Source organism: Embiotoca jacksoni, unplaced genomic scaffold, assembly GCF_022577435.1.
Source record: "Embiotoca jacksoni isolate LCO1_2020_lvr unplaced genomic scaffold, fEmbJac1.0.p SCAF_6, whole genome shotgun sequence".
In the NCBI taxonomy this organism is placed as follows: domain Eukaryota; kingdom Metazoa; phylum Chordata; class Actinopteri; family Embiotocidae; genus Embiotoca; species Embiotoca jacksoni.
This window is the reverse complement of record NW_027185414.1, coordinates 4,844,896-4,861,758: the sequence shown is the minus strand read 5'-3', so window position 1 is coordinate 4,861,758 and position 16,863 is coordinate 4,844,896. Positions and strand designations below refer to the sequence as shown.

The following is a 16,863-nucleotide window of genomic DNA, read 5'->3' as shown; positions in this document are numbered from 1 at the left end:
TCGACGTCAGCTGTTCTCTGCACTGCAGCGCGCGGCCTGTCTGTCAGCAGCAACGTAAACACTGGCTGCTCGTTCACGTGCTGCGGATCAGCCTACAGGTAAACCACAAGTCTTCGTCTGTACAATTTACATTTTTAAAACGATCGCGGAAAGGTGTGGGTACTTCCGTCTCATTTCTCGGCAGCGGATAACTTAAATTAATCTCGCGGTTGTATACACATACGAGTGGGTGCCATGTTAGCTGGCTAGCTGGAATTTATGCAGCTAGCAGAGTAAACAGAAGTTGCACCAAAATCTGTTCAATAAACTGGCATTTTACAGCTGAGTCGCTTCCTGGACATCAGATTCATGCCAGAAGAGCTGCAGCAAGCCTGTCTGAAATTCGGCATGTATTCGGGATACAATCGACTGTAAATAGCAGCTCAACTACTTCAATAAACTTTTATATAGATATATACTGTACTGTATATACTGTGCATTTTATATTTTAGACTGCTATTTTACTACTATTTTATTGCTTTCTATTATTCTATTATTATCTTATTGCTTCCTGTATGCTGCTGTAGCGAAAAAATGTCCCCTCGGGGATTAATAAAGTAACTACCTAACCTAACCTAACCTATTTTCATCGTGTGGACGGAGTACAATAAGTGGCACTGCTCCAAAAACATGCCTCAATAAACTCTGTAAATGATTAATAAATACAGCCGTGAAATAATTAATTTATCTATCTTAATTTTGACAGTCCTGCTGGAGACAGTGTAATGTTGCTGTCGTCAGTATGGCCTCAGCTTCCAGCTTTGCTCCTCCAAAACTGGCTGACTTCATCCTCACAGAGCGGCTGGGCAGTGGTACTTATGCGACAGTCTACAAGGCTTACAGGAAGGTGGGTCAGTGGAGGAGTAAGGAGAATCATCACGTTTGTATTTGGACTCTGACTCAGGTGCTCAGCAGTGAGGTTTCCTGAACTACACTTAACTTTCCTTTCCATACTTCATAAACTATGTGTGATGTTTTAATCAATGTGAATGTTATTAGCCATCGTTAAATGTGCTTTCTGTAACCCATTTTCCCCCGAGCCTTTGACAGTCCACTGTGTTTGGCTTCAGTCACTGTCCAGCATTAAAAGCTGAGTCGTTTTGTGGTTAAAAATGAAACTTTAGTTGTTGACCGTGATGTTGCAGGTGAACAGTCGAGAGGTGGTCGCAGTCAAAGTCGTCGGGAAGAAGACTCTAAACAAGACTTCTACAGAAAACCTGCTCACAGAGATTGAAATCCTGAAGACTGTGCGTCACCCTCATATAGTCCAGCTGAAAGACTTTCAGGTAAGCTCATCTTTCTGTATTGTGGGTGTTTGTAAAAGGAATATGTTGTGAATATTTTTTCTATAAGAGCTAATGAAACCAGATCGTCTGTTTTAACAATGGTGTTCACCTTCCTATGAGTAAGCCACGGCAAGAAAGACACACAAAAAATAATCCCGGTCTTGCTTTCACTCTCTTCCCTGGTTGTCTGAATTATTCTCTTTCATCAGTGGGATGCTGAGAATATCTATCTGATCTTGGAGTGGTGTTCTGGTGGAGATCTCTCCCACTTTATTCGCAGTCGCAGGATTTTACCTGAAAAGGTGGCTCGGCGCTTCCTGCAGCAGATAGGTGAGTCATTGCCAGGTTAAAGTCTATCTGCAAAAAAATAAATCGCCAACTTTCTTTGTTTTATAAATTAAATATAAGCATCATATGTAGCATCACTTTTTTTTTTTTCAATCATGCGAACATTTAAATTGTTTGGAAAGATTTGTGGAACTCCCTCTCATGGTGATTACATATACGTGCAGTTTTTTTTTTTATGCAATGCAATTTTCTGCTTTGTGCAAACTGCATGATTTGGGCTGAGCCTAGTATGACTGTTTTGAATCTCTTTGTTGAACTGTGTGTGTCTGCACAAACAGCTTGCGCCCTCCAGTTTCTTCATGAGCGAAATATCTCACACCTGGACCTGAAACCTCAGAATATTCTGCTTAGCGGCTCTGCCCTCAAGCTAGCAGGTGATCTCATGCCCCACTCACACAGCCAAACAATCATGTCAAGACATATTTATTTGCATGAGATGATGTTAGTAATGTGCCAGACACCAGAAAACAGAGTCGTGTTATTACTGAAAATTAACTTTTTTTGTTACACAGGTCACATTTCATGGGTGCTTAAACTGTATCTACACATGCGGCTTTAAACAACACTTCTTTGTGTATTTGTACTGTAAACATGTCTGTCGGTAGAGCTATATAGTTTCAGGGGGATTGTATCCACAGCCGCTCACAGAGAACTTGTTCTGATTGGCTCTCAGATTTTGGTTTTGCGCAGTACATGTCCCCATGGGACGAGCAGAGTGTCCTCAGAGGGTCTCCTCTCTACATGGCTCCTGAGATGGTGTGCCGACGTCAGTATGACTCCAGGGTCGATCTCTGGTCTGTAGGTGTCATTTTCTACGGTGAGTACTGTGCGTTCACCATTTCATCTCTTTGGAACGCGAAATATTTTTAACATGAGGTACACACTTCTTAAGATAATCTGTTTGATAGCAACGCATCTTGTTTATGCATCTGGGCAAATATAATAGCTACACAGAATCGGGTGTAAAGTGTCCTCACAGATCATGTTGGTGACTGACCCTCCAGGCGTGAGAGAGCCGCTCAGTACATTACAAACAGGATGGCTTAATCATCAAGTCATCAAATGGAGGGCTGATGAAGGGCCCATTCATGGGGTTAATAATAGTATAGTGGTTGTGCAATAATTGTGCAATAACTCATTACAGTAACTCTACTGTGTGGATTGAACATATATATCATGAAATGGGAGAAGTACCTGGCACTGTCTTTAAAAAAGCTAAACAGAAAAACAAAATTTTTGCAAAGAATTTGTATCTAAAGCCCATTAATCATGTCTTTATCATATTATATAAATAGCATACATTGGATATTTAGGGTTTCTAAAGTAAGATATTTATTTCATTAGTTTTCAGTACTCTGTCATTCTAGCAGGAGATTCTTTCAGGAGAGTCTACTCAGACTGTTTGTGTTCATAGAGGCGCTGTTTGGACGGCCACCGTTTGCATCAAAGTCGTACGCCGAATTGGAGGAGAAGATCCGGAGTCACCAACCAATCGAGGCAAGTGATCAGCAACAAATGATTTTCTTGTGAGTAATTGTGGTGGACTGAGACGGTCAACTATCCTGCAGAAAAAATGACATCACAGTGGGGCTCTAAAACCATGCTACAATATGATACATAGTCGGTACGTTATATGTAGGGAAATGGCTAGATGTCAGTATGCCAAAGCATAAACTGGAGTAAATATATCTTTCTGTTACAATAACACTGAACTACCACAGCACTTTCTGGTTGAGCATTTTTAGAATCAACATTGATTCCATCACTCAACGTATAAACATATCATCTGATCATTTGGGAACATTTAAACTTAATAAAAGCCAATATGCAGGAATTATTGTCAAAAGTATGTCCCACCCTCTCCATAATACAAAACTTGAGATGCAGCCTCGCTGAAATCAAAACAAATGTTCTCAAACTACTGATTATTCTCCCTTTATTTCAGTATTAAGCCACTAGATGGCATCCTGTCCCTCTTAAAGAGGATGGGCACAGGTGGCAGGCACTGCTGATCTTAAATCATCTATCCAACATGTTAAGGAACAATCTGGGATACAAATTAAACAATGTTTGTGATTATTGATATAAAACAGGATATATTCAGTTATAGCACTGTGAGAATCACAAAATGTTTCAACTATTAGTTTTATACTGGAAAGATACCTGTAACTTATATGGTATGAAATTGTGATTACGTTTTTAAATACATCCAACAAGAATTTGTATAAATGGACCACTAACAGAGCTGGCAATTACAAGTAATAGTTGTGTCCCTTCATTCACCACGGAGACAACTGAGGCTACTTGCACTTTTAATGATGGAGGACTTTGAAAACATTTAAACTCTTGTGCCAAACATGAGGCTGGGACTTAATGGATTGCATTAGCACATGGACCATTATCCAGGGATTCACATAGAGGGCTTAAAGGTCATCTTTTGACAGAAAGTAGCGACGTGAGACTCTTGGTCTGCGGCAACAATGTACTGTCCTGTTCCCTAGGATCGTCCTGTGAATCGGATGCAACGTAATAAGGTTGTGTTTTGTGTATCAGCTCCCTCCCGGGGCCAGGGTATCCAAGGACTGCAGAGACCTTCTGCTGCGGCTGTTGGAGAGAAATCCAGATGCCCGGATCACCTTTGCAGAGTTCTTTGCCCACCCCTTTGTGGATATGGAGCACATGCCAAGTGCAGAGAGCATCGTGAGAGCGGTAAGAGGGTAACAATAGTCCAGCTGCCCATGACTAATGTGAATATGATTGACTGAGCACATGTACACATGTGTTAGGAGGTTTGTGCACATGCTTGCCCCACATGTGCCTTCACGCATGAGTCTGCATGCACGGATAAGCAATGCAGAGTCATAGTAGTTTGCATTCAGCGGTGCCACTTTCTATTTTCTCTCTCCAGAAAGAGTTGGTCCTGCAGGCTGTTCAGAAGGACCAGGAGGGGGAGAGGTCCGCTGCGCTCTCTCTTTACTGCAGTGCCCTTGAGCACTTTGTCCCTGCTATTCACCGTAAGAGCAACAACCACTCTCATATCCTGTCTGCGGTTTAAGCCTTTCAACAATGCACCGCCTTTGTTCCAGTACAATAAACTGGTAAAGAAAACTCAGTAAATGTAAAACCAAAACATGTCCTCTCCCCACCCTCTCCAGATGAGACGGACCGACAACGCAAAGATGCCCTCAGGCAGAAGGTAGGCCTGAGAACGCTCCTCACATTCACACTCGGATTACTTTCTATTTTCAATTGGCCTTTTTTTTTTTTTTTTTTATCCTATAGTGGCTTTCACTTGGAATAAATTCTCCTCTATGAATACCATATGGTGTGTATGGAGAGCATATGGGGTGTTGACGTAATGAAATGTTCGGTGAGCAGGATTTAGGGGGATCTAATGGCAGAAATGGAATATAATATTCCTAATTCCTAATCATGTTTTCATTAGTAATTAATCATCGGAAACTAATGCTGCCTTCAAATGGGGTCATGTTACCGTGTTCACGAGTTGAGTCCATATGAACTGTGGTTTACATGTTGTGACATATTTGCTAATGCTTTCAGAAATTGCTGAGGATAAATTTTGATGGATGGTAACTTAATATATTGTAATTTTAGTCGTATGGAGTTTTTCTTTATAATTTAATAATACCTCTGAGGAAGATGTTGATGTTTCCAACAGCCTCATTTTTTCCCCCCCTCTGTCATTATGCATTTTTCATGCTTTTCCTACAATACATTACCCGCCTGCTAGTTTGCTAACTTGGTAGCAGCGTCTAAATGCGTCTGTGGCGTCTAAATGCCCACCATGTTGCTGTTGCCTAGCAGCAGTGATTCACGACTTGACATCTAACATACCGTCCACACGACTTCACGAGTTTCATTTGACGGCAGACATCGGATTTTTTGACATGAGAATGAGCCCTGAGAGGGTCTTCTTCCACGAAGGTCAGCTTGTTGCACCACCGTGTTTCTACTGTTGCCCAGAAGGGACAAACCGAACACGGGCTCTAGTGGTGGCCTTTCGCGTAGATTCTCTTACACGTTTGGAGGGGCAGGATGAGGCGAGGGGTGTTCAGATGTTTACAATCCGCAACCTCACCGCTGGAAGCCACTAAATCCTACACAATGCTCCTTTAAGTTAAGTGAATGTCAAAGGACTTCCCCGCAGGTCAGCCGGTACGTGTCCCGAGCTGAGGAGCTGAAAGCCTTGGTGACCTCGGACAACAGACTGAGCTTTGAGGCGGCCCGGACTTCCAGGGACATCCTCAGAGGTGAACAACACAGCTCAGGGCCACCACATACAGAAATTAGACTCATCTGGCCAGGGACCGTAAGAGAGGGCAAATTGATGAATGCACTGTGCGCCCAATTTATTTAGCTTTAATCTGATTGCTTTGTTTTTGTCCTGCTACTTTACAAATGTGCAATTGGTGTTAACACACTGTCTATATGAAAGCAAAGATGTTTGATCTACTTTAACCAGTATTTAGAGGAGCATTTTAGTTTTTTTCTTCCATCCATTATGTCAAAGGTCAATGTCAGTAACAATATATTACATGCCCTTAGGGATTTGGTGTTTCAAGGATGCCTACACTTTATTACTCTGTTGCCCTGAAATATGTATTATAAAACCATGATGTCCACAATATGGGTGTTATAAGATATTGTCTGATGATGTTCTAGTATGACAGCTGCTGAGCGTCTCAAGTATTGACTAAAACTAAAGTATTGTTTTCTGCTGTCCTTCTACTGCAGAAATGTCTCAGGACCAACCACGGCTGGTCGCTGCATTGAAGATGGCCTCCACTGCCACCACAAAGGTTAGATGGGTTTACTGCTGGATGATGCCACAGCTGTAGAGATGCACGAAGGCAGAGTGAAGCAGAAGCAATACAATAAAAACAAAAAACAACTGATCCCTCTTTTCCAAAACACCTTTAAAGCACTCTGGTGAACCAAAAATAACATTTTTCAGTTCAACATGTCTGACATTTTGTTAGCAGCCCCACATATTGAAGTGTCTCTGTGGTTTACAGGCTGAAAATTTCAAGCATTAGTATTAAGTTACTTGAATGATGAGGTAAAGGGGCAGCCTGAGTGTCGTTGTGCTCTGATTGCATCACTTTGAACCTTCCCTTCCAGGAGGAGAGCGGATCAGATGATCATGAGGCTCTGGACTTGTACCAGCAGTCCTTAGGAGAGCTTCTGTTGGCGCTAGCAGGTAAATATACTCCTTTCTTTCCATAAAACATGGCTTTATGCAACTTTTCTCTCTGGCTGAGCCACACCACTGCTGCCCAAGATTTGCCAAGGTGTCCTTGAGCAAGGCACCATTCAAATATGGTCATAATATGGTGAACGTGGTAGAAATTTAAACCATCTTGTTGTCCAACATCTTCTGCATTCAGAGACTGTAGCTGCTGTATGTGTTTGTTCAAAAAAAAAAAAATAAAATTCAAGAAGGAGGAAGGAAACTTTATTTTGAAGGGCAACTTGGTACATAAAGTGATACAGTGAGTGGGCGAACTGAGTAGACAGAAATTCAGTTAGAGTCGAGGTTACAGCCAGGTCAAGAAATGACTGAACAAAGAAAATGATACTCAAAGGAAAGGCTGAAAAACAGAGGAAAAATAAACAGTGAAGATGTAGATATTTTAAGAGAGACTTCACAGAGATGAGAGAGAGACTCTGACCATGACTGAGGGACTTTTAGAGAGATGGATATGAACAAAAAATGACTAAAAAAGAGAGAGAGACAAGTGAAGCAGTAGAGCTTGAGAGAGACGGGGACACTTAATAAGTGACAGATCGACAAACAGAGGAGACTCCAGTGACTCTCTCTCTGCGGCCTGGCGTCTATTAGGCCCGGGTTCATGAGCTCATCTGGAAGATCAGCCTAATGGAAGAGGTGGGATAGAGTGATCCAGATGTGGCTTTGAGCTGGGATGAGACCCGGTGCCAGCGCCCTGTGTGTGGTATGAGAGCACTGCCATCTGCTTCCCATTCAGACAGCAACACTGCATTTATGTGTGTTAATACACACTGGAAACCAATCAAAACTATTATCTCTAATATACTAGAGCTCTAATCAGATATTGAAAGTTCAGCTAGTAGGTTTTAAAAGACTTGAGTTGATTTATTGTCGATGCTATCGGCAAAAACAATTTAAAACACCACAAGTGTCGGATAAATTTGATCCATCTTGTCAGTGGATCATATACTGGTTTAACACTGCCATGTTAACCAGCCGGTCTCTCCTCCGTCAGGGAGCCTTGTTGTGTGGCACTGCAGACACCACCAGGGGGATTGTTGGGAGAAAACATTGGTTCTTTGTTTGGCCAAGAGCTCTTTGTTGCGCAGCTTCCCAACATGCCTCACCACCACAGAGCCCTCCTCCTCCTCTTCTTCCTCCTCCTCTCTCTCTCCACTCTGTGCCACTGCCCTCCAGGATGACTGACTGCGAAAACACTGGCCTACATTAGAACCAATTCCACCCTTGAGCCCCCAGTCTACACGCTAGCGAAATCCAATCTAGTCGTTGACCTCTTCTTGAACAAACAAGGTGATTAGGTGGTGGACTCCTCTCCTCATTATTCTTGTGTGTCTTTTTTTTTTTTCTCCTTTCATGGTGAGCCAGCCGAGCCGCAGGGCCGCAGGAGAGAGCTGCTTCACAGCGAGGTGAGTGGGTGAAGGAGGGATTCTGGTTGAGTGTTCACAATAGGAAACGACTATCTCCCGCAGTCGACGCTCCATCACATGACCCATGAGTCTTTTTTTCCAGCAGTCATATGTGCAGGGTTTTTTTTGGTAAATGCCAAATAACATAATTCATCATCTGTAATTTCTGTTACACACACACATAGATCACTGTCCACTTTATAATTGGATATTTTTATATCAGCAATGGATCACATGACCATTTGAATGTGAAAAGACTCCCATGTAATGACAAACAGAATTATAATCCAACTCTGCTGGTCCCCTCAGCTTTATAACAGCTAACTGTTTTGGTTTTACTACTAAGAAACCGCTCTAATCAGGGTTGGATCATTCTCTCAACAAACAGTTTTGTCCAAATACGACCTGACCAACATTAAACAGCAGAGAAACAAAGTTAGCAATTAGCCGGTGAAAATTGTGGAGCATTTAGAAAGAATCCTAAAGAATTGGTGGAAACCACAAAGAAAGCTGAAAGTAGAGTAAATATTTGACATAATATTCATTACGTGTCCAGAAACATGTATCTCAAAGAACGTTAACGTTGCTTTTTATCTGCTGGATAAGCCTGCCAATAGGCAACAGTTTGCTAACAAGTTTGTTACATGACCTTATGGCTTCTGCTGCCAACTAGTGGTAGAAAAATTACATACTGCAGCTTTAAACTCCCTCATCAAGAATTAGATTGTCATTAACTGCCATTAACATTCATCGTAGTTGAAATAAAATGAACAGATATTGAACAAAAAAAAAGATTAGTGAGGGTAATAAATTGGAAAGTCAAGAAAATCAACTGTAAGTGGGTAAATGTAGGAACTCTGTTGGTGTTTATTTCGTCTTGTTGCACTTATAAGAATTGTCCCAAAGACCAACAACCTGATCGTACTTGAATGAACCCAATGTGCTGAATATCAAGTAAAATTGATGGCTGTAACTGTCGAGCATCCTAAGTGCTAGTTTAGAAAAATACATGCAAAAGACATTTACATGTCTGTCATTAATGTACCAGGGTCTTTTGTATCTGTGCATTGTTTAGCCAGCCACTGAGCCAGCAACAGACAACAGTATTTCACCAACAAACCCTGAAAAGAAGGGGGTGAGGTGGGGTGGGAGGGTGGGGGGGACCGTGAGGGCCTCATAGACCTCCCTATTTGAAGTTTTATGGGTGCTTGTCTTAAGTAAATTCAGATGCGGCTGTAATAATCTATTGCAGCATTAAGGAGGCGGAGTGGGGGGGATTAGATTGAAAGCATGTGTGCATGTGAGAATCCAAAACAGCCAACACATGCTGCCATGGCTGGCCTCCATGTGCGTTCATACCTACTGTAGAGCACACACTTTAAAAAGCTGTAACTCTAAATCCTGGTTTCTCATATGCGAATCATAGCATATATCCTGCCAGTGTATATTAATATAGTGTCATAAGGGCTAAACATACATGACATCCTCTCGTCTTGTGGCCTCTGTTTCAGCATACTGAAAAACTGCAACTTATCAATATGTCCCATACACTTTGTCGCCCGTATAGATTTCTTCCACATTTATTGTACTTGGTGATTAAAGGGATTGTGATTGAAGTTCTGTGGCAGCATTAGTTTGGGGTCAGAGCCGGATACTAAAAACATGTGGTCAATATGATTTTATTTCACTGCTGTTTTCAAGGGGCAATATGGAAATCATCTCCATCAGTTGTTATGGCACTAATACCCACCAGGGCTTGTGTTATGTTGTGACATAGTGATGACACAGATAGGTAATAGGTGCAGCCAAGAACCTTCATGATCACCAGAGAACTGATTACCACAGTAAAGAGCACCCTCAAGCTTGTGATGACAGCAGTTAGTACTTTCACATGTGTACCAGATGAAAAGTTGTTTTTTTTAAATTAGAGAGAGAAGCAGATCAGCAGAGATGATCAGTTTGATCCGATTTGGACTTTTGAGTATTTTTCCACACACGTCTTAAAAGTTGTTGGGTTTCCTGCTTCACAAAGACACCACAGTTTACCATGAACACACAGCTTAGAAAATTTACATCCAACCAAACCCCAAAAATGAAGATCCACCATTAAATTTGACTTCAAATGCATCGAAGTCAAAATAATCATTTCTAAAGCTTCTTTGGCACTTGTATTGCCAGCGATGCTAGCAGCTCTACAGACTGAGCTGCATGCTAATGTCATGCTAACGTGCTGACGTTTAGCAAATATAATCTTTACCATTTTTATTTTCTTAGCTTCATATTTTAGCATGCTAACATTTGTTAATGCTACTTAGTAATATTCACAAAGTACAGCTGTGGCTGTGTGTTGGTTGCATTGTTAGTTTCGCAGCTTTTTAAATGTGAACCAGGTGACTACTGACCTGATGATGGTGCTGGATGAAAAGTCAAAGTATCATCAAATTAAACTGCAGAGCACTCATCCACCAGGAGACATTTTACTAAAAACCCACTGGAGAAGTCAGGAGATCACTGAACTTCGGGCAATGTGAATGTCTGCCTGTTGTGTTGTTGTTGAGGTAAGTCAGTCCAAACCAAAATGTTGGATCAACCAGCCATCATTGCATCTGGAGCCACGCTGCAGGCAATGCTAAAACGTATTAGTAGAAAAACATATTCCCGGTGAAAGCCGGAGAAACATTGTGAACACACACTTGTGTTGAAAGTGTCTACTGTAACTTATTTTATTGTTGCATGTGTCTCACCAGATTAAAAGCCTCATGAGCAGAGCTGAATACATCAAAAAGCATCTTAAGGTGAGCAGGCCTTCCTTCCAACTATTCAGTTGAAGAAAATGTTCAACCTCAGACGGTATGAAAAGACCATACAGAATATATTGGATTTTAAAAAGATGTTACCGGTAAAATTATGACTTATTTCTTTAACTAAATTATCGGCACTTAAAACATCCGTGATGATTGTTGAATGGATTTCTGTTTTGTGTTTGTTTCTCAGATGCAGGAGAGTCAGAGGGACGTGTGTCTGGATCGAGAACCTCTCGCAGATTCTGTCAGAAGCTGTGAGTTTCCCCCGCTGCGTTGTGTAAACCGTTCCTTTGGCACAAGCGTGGGTTTATTTTATAACCTTGCAGCCGTACTGATGGGTAGGTAGGGTAGGTAGGTATATACTTTATTAATCCCCGAGGGGAATTTTTTTTTTGATAAGTAACTACGTGGAGGGCTGGTAAGGGAAGGTGGTGGGGGTGAAGCGAGGAATGGCCGCCTAAAAGTTGCAATGAAATGTCCTTTCATTGAAGGTTTTTCCACTAGTAAAATATGAGCCATTCTCTTGCTGTGCTGGCCACCCTGCAGGGCTGCCTGGCTCTTTGATTTGGTTTCAGTGCAGCCCTGGGACGCTCTGTCCTCTTGTAAAGCCCCTTTGGGGCAAGAAAAGTGTGACCCTCTAACACACAAACAGCAGAAATTACAGCACACACATACACTTTAATCCTTTCACGATCTCACACTTAAGCCTGCCTTCTATGTGCTTTAAGAGTTAGTGTATGAACAGTGTCATTACTGTAAATTTAGTTTTAATATACTTCAATTTCCCTCGTGGTAACCTATACACGCAGACTAATTCCCAGTATTTTCTAGGCTCAGCCCCTCGATGGATAGAGGATACCTAAAGCCCAGACAATATCCTGTTCTCAGCAAGAAATTTCTGGGGAATTATGAATAAAAAAAATAAAAAAAAGATGGGGGGGGAAGGGCACCAATGACTCTAAAGGCTGCTCAAGTTTCGTGAAGAATGTGGCTTCTTATTCTGTTGCTGTTATTTTAATAAAACCACGCCACAGTCAGCCATACGAGCTGGCACTGATCCAAGTGCAGCTGTAGTGGAGAGGGTCGCAGCAACGCCCCAGTCTGTCTGATGACCTTAGACTGCACCACGCCAAGCAGAAAAGTTCTGCTGAGAACCTTCAGACAATTTACATTACAGACATTAAGCTGCAGGCTGTGATTTTGACACCCATTTAAAAGGCCCGACGGGGCGAGGACTGAGAATTTGAGGTGGAGATATTTCTGTGTGTGTTTGTGTTTGTGTGTATTATAAACGCTGGAAATGCATCATCAGGGATCTGTTCTGATGTTCAGTTTATGTTGCAACATCTTTAACATATTTATATACAGTCTATGGTTGCAATAAACAGAAAATGAGGACTCACCTTCTTCAGGTTGAGAGTTTGTAGCATGATAGTAGGTCGGACTATGCAGTAAAAATCCAAACGATTATTGCACAGTTTAATGCTGCGTTCAAATGGGCTCGTAATTTACCGTGTACACAAGACGAGTCCCTATGACCAGCCCTCTCGTGTGGTATTCACGACGTCGGAGCTAAACATTTTCTAAACCTCGAGTTCACTTGTGACGTGTTTTCTGGTGTTTACGGAAATGGCAGCGGCCACTAAAGTTCATTTTCCGTTGGACGTTAAGCTAATATATTGTAATTTTAGTCATGTAGAGTTTGTCTTTATAACTTAGATAACAGCCCACACCATAGGAAAATGTTGATCTTCCCAACGGCTTCATCTTTTCCCTCTGTGCCTTTGCATTTCCAGCACTACTTTAGCCCGCTTTTAGCTTGCTTAAGCGTTGGCCTCTGTGGCTGTAGACGCCGTCCATCTTGCTGTTACCTAGCAACGGGTATTTTACGATTTAACCGCTTCAACGCCAAGCATACGGTGTATGCGGCTTCCAATGTTGTAACCACGAGCTCACGAGCTGCATTTGAACGCAGCATAACTATAGTTATCTCACGCTCATAATTGCTTTAACTGTCAACGAACAGGAGTCGAGCACCTAAACCACAAACTACAAACAGCACAGCCGGGATACACGGCACCAAAAAGAGGCACCAACACAAGTTGTACACTTTTTATTAAATTGTATCAAAACCAACACAAACAGAGACACAACAATTGGAAGGAGATACAAAACACAACACTGAGTGTCTATCTTCCATGTGGGAGTGATGGGGGGGATTTTAACAGTCTGTTAAACTTTGAAAGAAAGATAATATTGTGCACAGTATTTTGTCTTCAATAACTTTAATATATCCAGTTGTTGTCACCTTAATTGTTTAAAATCTATTGGGCTTGCCAGTCATATTTATGTACTAAGAAAGCTTCTGCTCTTCTCTGTATTGAGAAATGGAGGAACTCAGGAATTGAAATAGAAGTTCACAAAGAAGACCATGAAAATCACCTTTTATATCATATGACACATACAGTATAACACAATGTGTTAGAAGTTATCTTAAAATGTGAGAAAACAACAATGTTAATCTGACAGTTTGTTCTCCTTTAATCTTCTAGTTAAAATGAATTAAACAAAAGTTTCCAAAATAAATGGGTAAAATATCCTGCAGTGTGGTCCATCCATCTTGTGGTCACTGAGCTCGGAGGGATTAATTATGTCGTATGTTGTAATCTTGAGAAAGTGTCACCTCATACTCATCAGTCATCTGTGTCTCCTCAGCCTGCTGTTTGCAGTGAGCGGGACGGCCACCGCGGAGAGGCCGGACCGCCCCTCAGACTGTCTGTCAGTGTTCGGGTCTGGACACAGAGCCTTCACCTGACCAGGTCTCCACTGGGGCCAAATCACACCACATCCTCACCTACTGCTGTCTGGGTGGGATCCTTCAGTTGCCAGCCAAATGTGGCCAGTGTTTTGGCTGTTGCTAGAGAGTTTTTCTACCTGATGATTTGGCAGGTCGAGATCGTCTGTTTATTATTTAAGTTTTGCTGGTAAGAAACTGAAAGTTCTTCTTGGGTTTTGGATTTGCACACTGGTGAATGTGAAAGTTCCCTGTGCTTCACACTGTGTCGTTGCACTGCTTTAGCCTCAGTGCCCGGACTCACCATTGATATGTAAATGCTGGACAGCTTGTATGACAATACCACACTGTCATGGTAAATGAGTTAAACTGTCACGTTTTAGTTTAGTTTAGTACACAAGTGTTTCCACCACACCTTACAAAACTGTGAAGAGCTGAACATACAATCAAACGGTAGCTGTGACGTTCAGAAGTATCACAACTGTATTAAGTATATTGCATAGAGGCCTGTGCAAACATATACACACACACCCCCTCCATCCCTTCTCCGCTGCCTTTACTGTGGGTCAACCACAGGCTCACCATGCTCTCTCCACTGATGGAGCCCTCTCCACCACTATGAGGGGAAAACTGGAGAGGTGCGGCCTCCGCCTTATTTACACTAGACTTGGATTTTCTTAGGTTTGGCACTGGCCGGGTATTTGAGGGATATAGTGAGTTGTGGCGCTCAAGCAAAGCCTTCATAACTAGGCATCTGCGGAAAAAAAAAAAAGCTCAACAGTTGGTGGCGAGCCGAAAATCCTCACTGTTGTAGGTCTTCACGGACTTGTTTTGATTTCAGACATGTAAAGTGTTTGAAAATTCCAACAGGGAGCTTTTACGTTGTGGACATAACTTTAAGGCAACTACAGAAAATACAGGAGTCAAAGGACAGACAGATTATCTGTCTGTTGTAAAATCTCTCCACTGCTGTTTACTTTCTTTTTTTTATTTGTTTGTACTACTGTGATTTTATAATGTATTTATTAAATAAAAAATTGGAAATGCAAAATTTGCTGGAAAATAAAACTAATCTCAAAGAATTGCGCAGTCTCTCTTTTTCAGACATTTTGTCAACAGCACAAGGTGAACGCAGATTTTCTTTCTGAATCTTTGGAAAGCTTTATTTGCCTTCTTGGGAGCAGCGCTGCTGGTCCGTCACCACCGTCATCATCTAGAAGGGCACTATGAAGAAACAGCTGGCTCATGTTCACGAGGGGAGGAGAGAGAGGAAGGCAGCCAGGGGAAAGTAAGGACATTTGATAATTATATGATTCATATGAAAGTCTGGAAACTAAAGGAAGTGAAACTGAAAAAGTCCAAATCTAGAAAACCGGGAAATACACGCAGAAATTATTACATCTACGTTATCTGTTTTTTTTTTTTTTTTTTTACTGTTCATAGTTGGATTAGATCCACCTCTTTTACAGTATTAAAATAATTAAACTTTGTACTACCTTCCTATAACTCTCCAACACTGCTTCACTCACTGAAACGAGCAACATCACCTGAACAGGTGATTAAGCCTCTCAAAAAACATTCAGAATAGCAAAGATTGATGAACATTAAAACAACTACACAAAGACTGAGAAACATTTTACTAACTGATCTGATTTAAACGGGCTTTCAAACATCCCTTTACTCGTCACATTTAGTCCCAGTCAACCCACAAAAACAACACTGTTCCAAATGGCACACTCGTGCACTAACACACTAGTCTGAGTATATAACTGTGTACACACTGTCAAGTACAGAACATGCAGTGCTCTACAAGTACCAGGATGATGCATTCAAAACGGTCCAAAAAAGAAGTGTGAAATGATGGAAACTTTCCACCACGAACGGTCGCCATCCTGGCTACGTGGAGGAAGGGGCTCGATCACGGACTTAAAGATTTTTAGTTTTTTTTAGATTAAAGTTGCAGATGTTTTCGCGGGTGATATATTCACATGCTGAGGTTATTTTCGGTTGGTCAGTGCAGCAATTTGAGACAACACTACTCAAAATTCCTGCACTATACAAGTAAGAGTCCTAACATGTAAGAGCAGTATTTGTTAGTGTACTAACTAAGGGACGTATGTCATTTGAAACACGGCATAAAAGTTTGGATAGCTCTGCCCCTGCAGTTTTGGCTTGGACCATTCCTTTTTTAAATTCTTCAACTTAATGGGAGTGAAATATTTTATCACCAGGAGATCAACCTTGTAAGATACTGTCTGAAAAGATTATAAAAATCCGATCTAGATGTAGTTTGGGATCTCTTAGAAGCAGTGAAATACCAGGACTGAGTTGTGTTTGTTTTCTACTCTACCACGTGGTTAATGACATTCACCTGGCGTGCCAGGTGTAAATCACTCCCAGACTGGATGGTTAGATCAGAGAGCGGTCCTGAGGCAACAGGATGGCGCTCCATCGGGTGATGCGGTGATGTGGCTGTGCGGTGGTGGGGGCTCTAATTGGCTATCGGTGCCCCCGGTGTTGGCTGAGCTTCATTCCTTTAATCATAGCGTAGAAGCCCTTTCGCTGCCAGGAAAGCTTTGGATGCAATTTTGACCTTTGTGCTTGCTTTGTTGCTTGTTTCTGGGAGTACTGCCAATTTATAGCTCCCCCCCCCAAAAAAAAAAAAAAAAGTGTGTTGAAGCTGCTTACAGTGATGCTAGAGAGGGGAAATGGAAAACTTACCCCATCCTGTAAGTCACCACCCGGCCTCTCCTCCTGAACCACAACCTATGGCATCGGGGCTGCGATTTGCCTCCATTTTGCTGCAGCTCCAGTGACTCCACACCCTCCTCTCTCTGTTAATGTGACACTGGCATCAAGGTCACCCGTAAAGAGGGGTCTCTACGTTCTTGACTCCAGCCCCCCCCCGCACAGA

At 41.9% G+C, this 16,863-nt stretch overlaps 1 protein-coding gene across 2 annotated transcripts; it reads left to right on the top strand.

Moving 5' to 3' along the window:
• The first annotated feature begins 16 nt into the window (after window positions 1–16).
• On the top strand, window positions 17–15,031 carry ulk3 (unc-51 like kinase 3). Of its 2 annotated transcripts, XM_069173980.1 has the most exons (17): window positions 17–98; window positions 746–886; window positions 1,185–1,325; window positions 1,535–1,655; window positions 1,952–2,047; window positions 2,347–2,490; window positions 3,088–3,170; window positions 4,227–4,382; window positions 4,582–4,687; window positions 4,829–4,869; window positions 5,842–5,944; window positions 6,429–6,493; window positions 6,816–6,894; window positions 8,311–8,351; window positions 11,099–11,146; window positions 11,346–11,409; window positions 13,871–15,031. In XM_069173980.1, exons 2-17 carry the CDS (start codon window positions 782–784, stop codon window positions 13,885–13,887), a joined length of 1,410 nt encoding a protein of 469 aa, XP_069030081.1. In that variant the 5' UTR covers window positions 17–98; window positions 746–781; the 3' UTR covers window positions 13,888–15,031. The 2 variants fall into 2 exon arrangements, with proteins under 2 accessions (XP_069030081.1, XP_069030080.1); XM_069173979.1 differs by lacking the exon at window positions 13,871–15,031 and having other exon boundaries at window positions 11,346–13,864.
• Window positions 15,032–16,863: the final 1,832 nt, after the last annotated feature.

Bases quoted from the DNA above. Each gene is read 5' to 3' on its own strand.
- ulk3 (XM_069173979.1), top strand. From the start codon at position 782: ATGGCCTCAGCTTCCAGCTTTGCTCCTCCAAAACTGGCTGACTTCATC. The intron at 3,171-4,226 runs GCAAGTGATCAG...TTTGTGTATCAG, and splicing joins GGAGTCACCAACCAATCGAG to CTCCCTCCCGGGGCCAGGGT. The intron at 6,494-6,815 runs GTTAGATGGGTT...CTTCCCTTCCAG, and splicing joins CCTCCACTGCCACCACAAAG to GAGGAGAGCGGATCAGATGA.